Source organism: Kogia breviceps, chromosome 8, assembly GCF_026419965.1.
Source record: "Kogia breviceps isolate mKogBre1 chromosome 8, mKogBre1 haplotype 1, whole genome shotgun sequence".
NCBI classification, from domain to species: Eukaryota; Metazoa; Chordata; class Mammalia; order Artiodactyla; family Physeteridae; genus Kogia; species Kogia breviceps.
In genome coordinates, this window is record NC_081317.1 from 113053978 (window position 1) to 113062440 (window position 8463).

At 45.3% G+C, this 8463-nt stretch overlaps 1 protein-coding gene across 2 annotated transcripts; it reads left to right on the forward strand.

Moving 5' to 3' along the window:
- The first annotated feature begins 1903 nt into the window (after positions 1–1903).
- On the forward strand, positions 1904–7650 carry HMGB2 (high mobility group box 2). 2 transcript variants are annotated; one of them, XM_059071081.2, is made up of 5 exons: positions 1904–2749; positions 3092–3275; positions 3500–3645; positions 3742–3916; positions 4522–7650. In XM_059071081.2, the coding sequence occupies exons 2-5, from the start codon at positions 3126–3128 to the stop codon at positions 4681–4683; spliced, it is 633 nt and encodes a 210-aa protein (XP_058927064.1). In that variant the 5' UTR covers positions 1904–2749; positions 3092–3125; the 3' UTR covers positions 4684–7650. The 2 variants fall into 2 exon arrangements, with proteins under 2 accessions (XP_058927064.1, XP_058927063.1); XM_059071080.2 differs by having other exon boundaries at positions 2627–2773; positions 4522–7649.
- The last annotated feature ends 813 nt before the right edge of the window (positions 7651–8463 follow it).

Consider the following 8463-nt stretch of genomic DNA (forward strand, 5'->3'; position numbering starts at 1 on the left):
TAATTTATACATTTTTTATGAGAAACATAAACACTTTCCCCTTTATCATCTTTTAGGAAAATGTAGTATTCTAATAAAAATAAATTTGGAAAATTAGTTTTAGAATATATGAAATTGATATGTTTCTGAAAAGAAATGGCTTTAAAGTTGAGTACAACCTTTTTTTTTTTTTCTTTAGAAATACAGTCTTATTTTCCCATTTAGAACCGTTAACAGGATTAGTGGCACAATGAGAAACACCTTTAGTACTACCTCTTCATAGGACATTTCAGTTTTCTGATAAAGTCATATTAGTCATGACATAATGAATATACCAAGTAATTCATAATAGAGAACTAGGCCTCTTGTATATTTAATCCATTTTTTCTGAACAACCTTTGGGATTAGATTTCTGTAATATAGTTTCCATTTAAAAAAAAAGTTCTGTAACCAACCACTGTCTAGATCTCACTTAAGCCTTATTTCATTTATGATTTCACTGTGCATCTCAATGTTACTTTTAGATCAGGAAGTACAGCAGAGTGAAGTCTTGGCATGGAGGGTAAATGCAGATTAAATATAGAAATGTTTCCCTGTTCTCTGCTGTGATGGAATAAAGAATGGAAATTGGTGTCAGTGGGGTTGGCTCCTACTGATGGTTGTACGGGAAAAATCTACTCCAGGCCCTTCTCCTTAGCCTGTAGATGGCCTGCTCTCCCCGTGTCTTTTCACATCATCTTACCTCCATGCTTGTCTCTATGGCCAAACAAACCCTTTTAACAAGGACACCGATCGTATGAGATTAGGGGCCTACCCAGCTCCAGTATGACCTCATCTTAACTAATTACATCTGCAATGACCCTATTCTCAAATAAGATCACAGTTACAATCGTGCTATAAAAGTACACAAAAATTCAAATGGAAAAAACAAATCATACATTATTCAAATAGCAATGAACAGATCACTGATGCCTTACTTTTCAAGTTTATTTTAAAATTCAGTGGTAGTGAGGACATGCACAATATTGTGCAACTAACATCCATTTCCGTTTGCAAAAACCTAGTTTTTGATTAGTATATCTAGAAAAAGTGCTGCTGGAACTGAGATTCTAGCGAGTATGATCACCGTATCCAAACCAAATAGGAGCACACAGTCTAACAAATGCCAGCGAACTTACTGAGAAAAGAAAGAATATTTAAAATCTGTTGAAACCAACTGTCACTGTTAACATATGGGCCAAGAGGAAAAAATAACCCTCAAAACTAAACACAACACAGAAATAGCAATGTCAGTCAACGTCCTCCTACCCCGGGAAAGGCGGCTGGTGACGCCTGGAAGCAGTAAGCTAAGGTCGCTCGGCTGCGCTGTCACCAGACACTAAAGCGAAGATTCTGAACCTGGGCTCGGAGGAACCTGGAAACGCCGCGGCGCGCAGTTTGGCGCATAAATGCAACGGGGGGTGCGGAGCTTTCACGCCAGTCTCGAAGGGAATCTTTGATAGGGGAAAAGGTTTAAAAAAAAAAAAGCATTCATACACCAAAAGAAATTCTGTTGCACTCTTACTTGCTTACAGCTAAATAAAAGAATTTAGAGTCTTCTCTGATTCACCCCCCCAAAAAAAAACCCCAAAAAACAAAATACAAAAACGATCTCGTTGCGGGGACCAGACAGTGACCACTGGGTGACAGCGGGCTGGCCTCGGGCGGGGGAGGGGCGTCGCAGCGCTCAGGTGGAGGGGCTGAGGGGGGAGGGGTGGAGGGAGAGGTGGAGGATGGGGTGTGGGCCGTGGCCCGGGATCGGAGCCCGGATGCAGGGGCGGGACCGGGAAGACGCCGCCCGCCCCGCCCCGCCGACAGCGGGCGGCCCTGTTTACCCCCGGAATTGACGCCGGGACAAAGGGGGAGGGAGGGGTGGCCCCTCGGGGACTCCGTGGGCGGAAGGCGCCCTGCTTCGCGGGCGTGCGATACCCCGCTGGGGACGGGAATGACTCCCTCCGCCCCTCCCCGGTCCCCGCCACCTGTCTTCCTCGGGTCCTACCCCAGCCTCAGCGACACCCGGCGGCGCCGGCCGGCGGCCGCAGCGCAGGCTCCTCAGCCTCCGTATTTGTTATTCTCCGGACGGGGCGGCGATCACCGCTCCGGGAGCCGTGGCTGTGGGCCGCGCTGGGGCAGGGGACAAACAGGACCTGGGCCGCCGTCGGAATCGGCGGGGCGAGCCGCTTCTGCCCCCTCAGCGCCCGCACACCGAGCGCCGTCGATCCCGGAGAGCAGCCCGCGGACTCGCGACACGGTATTTTTAAATCTGGCGGGGCTTCGCCACGGGCCAGCCACGCCCCCCGCCGCCCTCCCCAGCCAGTCAGCGCCAGGCCCGCCATTTTTCAAACCCTCTTCCGGCCGCCAATCAGGATCGAGCAGCACATTCCTCTCCTGACCGGTTCTAACGGGTCTAGGAGTTAACTACCCGGGCGACCCACCGAACCTGCTAGGCTGCGGCTGGGGGGACGAGCCTGGAGACACACCGGCCATTCGGAAGCCGCCGTGGCGAGGGGGCGGGGCCTCTCCGAGTTTGAATAATCCCCAGGGCCAATCGGAGCGGCGGAGGGTGTGGCCTGTGGCCCGGCTCGTCAAGTTGCCGTGGCGCGGAGAAGTCTGCAAAACAAGAGACGGAGGATTGCGTTAGCGACAGACCAGTTAACGCCGGAGCCGCGGCTAACAGCGTCGCTGTCGGACTCGGCCGCTGCGCGGTACTCTGAGGAAAAGCTACCGCCAGGCAAGAGCCGGCTCCGGGCCTGTGGTGCGTGGCCGGCCGGCCCCCTTCCCTCACGGCCGGCCCGGGCGCCTGCGGCTCTCGGGCCTCGCCCCGCGGGCGGGATCCGGGTGCGGGCCGGCGGGGCCGGACTGCGGAGGCGGGAAGCTCGGCCGGGCCCGTCTCGGGAGTGTTTTGAACGCGGGGTGCGAGGCGGCAGCTCGGAGCAGGGCTCGCGGCGTGGAAGCCGGGGGCTTTCCTGTCAGGAAGGGCCGGGCGGGGGCGGCGGGCCCGGGGGGTGGGGGGCGGCGGCGTTTGGGCGGGAAGCCGCCCCGCCCGCCAGCGCCCGCCGCGCTCTCCCGCCAGGTGGACGTGCCGCCGCCGCCGCCGCAGCAGCATCATGGGGAAGGGCGACCCCAACAAGCCGCGGGGCAAGATGTCCTCGTACGCCTTCTTCGTGCAGACCTGCCGGGAGGAGCACAAGAAGAAACACCCCGACTCCTCGGTCAACTTCGCCGAGTTCTCCAAGAAATGTTCCGAGAGATGGAAGGTGAGCGCGAGGGTCCTCACGCGGGCAGCTGGCCGTGACGTTGAACTTGCCTCCGCCGCCGACTGGCCCCAGTGTCTTAGTCAGAGTCTGAGGCACAGGACTTCGGGGTGCTGGTGTAGTTTAAGACGACGGAGGCAAATGTGGCCCTGAAGAGAACGCTGCCCTTTCGGGGACGGATGTCAGTTTACGGTATTGCATTTTCACTGCTGCTTTCATGCCCACAGACCATGTCTGCCAAGGAAAAATCCAAGTTTGAAGATATGGCCAAAAGTGACAAGGCTCGCTATGACAGGGAGATGAAGAATTATGTTCCTCCCAAAGGTGACAAGAAGGGAAAGAAAAAAGATCCCAATGCGCCTAAAAGGCCTCCGTACGTTTTTTTTTGGTTTGTTTTGTTTTTCCAGTCAGCTGAATTGCCCGCATGATGTTTCATTCAGGTCATTACGGCTCTGCTCCTTCCTTTCAGATCTGCCTTCTTCCTGTTTTGCTCCGAACATCGCCCAAAGATCAAGAGCGAACACCCTGGCTTATCCATTGGCGATACTGCCAAAAAACTGGGTGAAATGTGGTCTGAGCAGTCAGCCAAAGACAAACAACCCTATGAACAGAAGGCAGCGAAGCTAAAGGAGAAATACGAAAAGGTGTGTTGTCTGATTTTTTTTGAGGCAAGGTTGAAATCTGGTAGCCGCTTTCTCAATGAGCGCGTTAGAAGTCGGTAGAAGCTGTATGTTAACAGGTATAAGCTGTGGTCAGTTTCCCCTCACTAGCAAGTGGGGAAACTTCCTAGTGCTGTGTTAACGCTTGCCAGCTTTGCTTTGCAAAGGTCTAACGAGAGGTGTACACTTAAGGAGTATAAGCTAATTGCAACCTGCTTTCTTTGGACCGCAACCGGTGTTTGTAGCCCTCTGGCAGGTTTGCTGCATTCAGATGTACTTGTGGTAAAATGCATCTGTTAGAGGAGAAGAATGGAGGGCTGAATGTTTTACGTAGGTGTAGCTAAAATGTGAAGTCAGGGCACAGGCTACGTGCCGCTAACAGATAACTGCAGTAAAAGGACCGACAGACGTCAATGTGATACACCCCTATTATTTTACATCATTCGCTTTCTAAGGCCTGGAGAGAACAAATGGTCTCAAAACCAAGTTTTAGACGGTCATCGGGGTTGTTGGCCAATTTACAGCTTGGTGGTTTTCATGGTTGAGTAATGACACCGGATGACGAGTTTATTTTTTTGACCATATTTCAGGATATTGCCGCATACCGTGCCAAGGGCAAGAGTGAAGCGGGAAAGAAGGGCCCTGGCAGGCCAACAGGCTCCAAGAAGAAGAATGAACCAGAAGATGAGGAGGAGGAGGAAGAGGAAGAAGAAGATGAGGATGAGGAGGAAGAGGAGGAAGACGAGGAATAAATGGCCGGCCATCCTGTAATGATGCGTGTGGGGTGTGCGTGTGTGCTCAGGCAGTGGTTTTGCTAAGAATGTGAATTCAAGTGCAGCTCAATATTAGCTTCAGTATAAAAACTGTACAGATTTTTGTATAGCTGATAAAATTCTTTGTAGAGAAAATACTTTTTTAAAAATGCAGGTTGTAGCTTTTTGAGGGGCTACTACATACAGTTAGATATTAAAGCTTCTGATGTTGAATGTTTCTGAATATTTAATGGTTTGTTTAACGTCTTGACTTGTGTATGGTAGCACAGCAAACTCATAGAAATTAGTATCCATAGTGAATTTTGGGTTTTCTAGAATGAGAATGTTGCATTCTGTTTTTTTAAAAAAAATTTTGTAATAAAATTATGTATATTATTTTTATTGTCTTTGTCGTATATGCTCAATTAGCTTTTGCTTTAAAAGTCGTGGTCTGGAACCATGTCAACTTTTTTTTGTTTTTCTGCCTAATAGTTCTCAGACATGGTTGATTTAGTATAATGTTTGTTTAAAAGTCAAACATGCCCATATTATTCATATTTACAAAGTGTTCTTTAAAAACCAGCGGTGGAATTTAATGAACTTAAAAAACTTATGCAGTTTTATAAAATGAGCAAGGTTTGTTCTTGACATTTATGTTCATTTGTTAGCTAACTTGTCCCATGTTTTTTAGCTGACATTTTATTTTGAGAGAAACTTTCTTTTTAGAATGAGGTAGAGGAGCTCATACAGTGAATCCATACCTAAAAACACATAAACTTTTAAAAACAATAGGAACAGGGTTACATTTTCTGTTGATAATGATCTAGTTTGGGGTAGAATACCAGAGTGAATTTTGAGTTAAATCTTAAAAATCAGTGTGGTCTTAAGCCTAGAATTCTCGGTAACTAACCCAAGAAAGCTTTTTTGAGATTGTTGTGATTTTCCATGACTGTAGTTAGGCGAGATTTTACCAGGATATTTATTTACAGGTGAAAGCAGTTACTAGGAAATGCTCATTTGAGGAAGCAGTTGCTTGCATTGGAATTTAGATAACTATTGTAAATAGTTATCGAGTTATTAGTGAAAGTTAGCCATCTGTTGTCTAAGATTATAGAAGAAACCTATTTGTTGATAGTTTCATCGTGAAACCTGACAATCCTGGTTACCTGTCAAGTATTAAAAATCGCCAAAATTCTTATTACCCAACCATGGGAGCCTTGGTTGTCTATCTTATGCCATACTTGGAATTATTTCTGACACAGGAAAACCTAACCAAACTTGTTAAATGGAAGGTAAGGTATTAGCATAATTCCCAGAGCAGATGGGCTCGAGCAGAATCTTCAGGCCTCTTAGAGATTTTGCCCTCCATTAATATCACAATTGTTTTGGGGCTTTTGCTGATCATAAAGTGAAAACTAGTTTTATGTATTTAAAACATATTTCCTGGTGTTAGGTGACTTAATGCTAAAAAATTGGGGGTAAGGTGTTTTAGAGACACACCTAGGTCTGGATCCCAGTTCCACAGCTCTACCAAATGCTAACTGTATGGACTTTACCTCTGGGCTTATTTCTCTTTATCTGTGTAGGGTGTCAGTACCTACTTCGCAGTGTTTTGATGATTAAATGAGAATGTTAAGTATTTACAACAGTACTTAATGCATAGAAAAGATATTAAATAGGAGGTTTAAAAATTGAAATAGAGTCTGTTTCTTAAGGATTTCTATATCTATAAATTAGACCCATGAAGGAGACCTATCTGGTTCCTTGTCACCTTGCTTTTTGGGAGTTTTCGTGTTTGCTTTCATTCTGTTCTTTAAATGAAATATAGTTTAAATGTCTTAAGAGTGACTCATTTTTAAAAATCAAGAGTTGTTCCATAATCTCAGCATTTGAGAGGAGTCCTCATATTTGATATTTTCTCTAAGTGTGGATCAAAATTTAAAATACCCTTGTTTTCAGGACTAAATGACCTCAAGGAGTGGTTATGTTGGAAAGCTGAAATAGGGGTAAGAATCAGGTTCTATCCCAGGCCAGCCAGTACTTGGGGGTGTGTTTATGAAAACCACCTGCCCCACCCTCTTCTTTTTAAAAATAAGTCATATCTTGATGGTATAAAATGTAAAAGGGCTATATAGTGGGTAGTTTACAACCTTGATTTCCAACTACCAGGTTCTCACAGGAGGCAACTCCAGTAATGTAATAATTTACCCTTCAAGAGAGACTGAAGCACAACAGTCACATGTGCATATATATCAATGTTGCACAAAAGGAGGCTTATATATGTTGTTCTGCCCCTTAATTCTCATCATTTTAGATTCTTAGCACAACAGAGCTGCCACATTTCTCTTAAATAGCCATCGCATAGTAGCCCATTGAATAGATCACAATTTAACCAGTTCCTTAAAGATAGTTAAGGTTGTGGGTTTTTTTGCTTTAAGAGCATTGCCATGAATATCCTTGTATGATTTCAAAAAATTCTATAAGTTTGTGCATTTAAAGTTGTGCTAATTATAATAGCTAAAACCTGTACTTGGTATATGCCAGAACCTGCTCTCGTGCTGTTAACTTGCTGAAACCTGCCAAAATTGCTCTCAGAAGTTTTACTAATGTATACTGCACAGCAATGAATGTCTATTTCCTCATCTCAGCAACATTATCATTCTCAAACTTTGCTATTCTGAGATATAAAAAATGGTCCCTCCTATTATGAATTCAGGATATTTTTATGTTAAAGAGCCATTAGTGTTTCCCGTGGTTTTCTGTCTCATTGGTCTTATTAGTAATTTGTGGGAAATAAGGAAAATAACCCTTTGTGACCTGCATTGTAAATATTTTTTTCTATGTTGTCTTTTGACTTTATGATGCTTGTTTTCATGCAAAGATTTGTTTTTATATAAGCAAATTTATCCTCTAGTGGCCTTGGGAGGCCTTTCCCACTCAAAGATTATAAAAATTCTCTTTGCTTTCTTACTTTTTATTATTATTTAATTAAATCTTTGATCCTTCTGGAATTTATTCTGGTGCAAGAACTGAAGTAGGGTCTCAAATTTCTTTCCAGATGGTAGCCACTACTTTTGGTCTTTTAATCTGTAAAAGCTGTGTTAGAAGATCCTGAGGTCCCTGATGTAACTTGCAGACTTGCTCAGTATGGGACAGTATGCCTTTTTATGTTTTGCTCTTTACTAAACAGCATCATTTACTGTTAAGTACTAAACCATAAGTTTGTCTTAGCCAAACAGCATTATCTTAAAGCTGACTTTCTATTACTACATATGCCACTAAAAATGTTTACAAAGCAGTAATGATTTTATTTCTTGGGGAATAGCAAGAAGAAAGCTAAAGGGCCTGTTTTGCCGATGCACAAGATCCAGTCCTTTTAAAAATAAAACCTCTCTCTCTAGAAATAAGTAAGCCATTTTTTTTTTTTTTTTTTTTTTTGCGGTAGGTGGGCCTCTCACTGCTGCGGCCTCTCCCGCTGCGGAGCACAGGCTCCGGACGCGCAGACTCAGCAGCCATGGCTCACGGGCCCAGCCGCTCCGCGGCATGTGGGATCTTCCCGGACCGGGGCACGAACCCGTGTCCCCTGCATCGGCAGGCGGATTCTCAACCACTGCGCCACCAGGGAAGCCCCAAGTAAGCCATTTTTGTACACCTTGTGCCAGAAAGAGTAGCTGTTCTATAAACATTTGTAAACATAAATGCCCAGGATAAAGGGGACAGCATTGTTTAGCTCAGTCCTGTTGCTGGATGGAAATGTGGGACTAGGATTCCCAAATCTCC

Excerpts from the sequence above, each read along its gene's own strand:
- HMGB2 (XM_059071081.2), top strand. The coding sequence starts at position 3,126 with ATGGGGAAGGGCGACCCCAACAAGCCGCGGGGCAAGATGTCCTCGTAC. Across the intron at positions 3,276-3,499 it reads AATGTTCCGAGAGATGGAAG|ACCATGTCTGCCAAGGAAAA; the intron begins GTGAGCGCGAGG and ends TCATGCCCACAG. Across the intron at positions 3,917-4,521 it reads TAAAGGAGAAATACGAAAAG|GATATTGCCGCATACCGTGC; the intron begins GTGTGTTGTCTG and ends ACCATATTTCAG.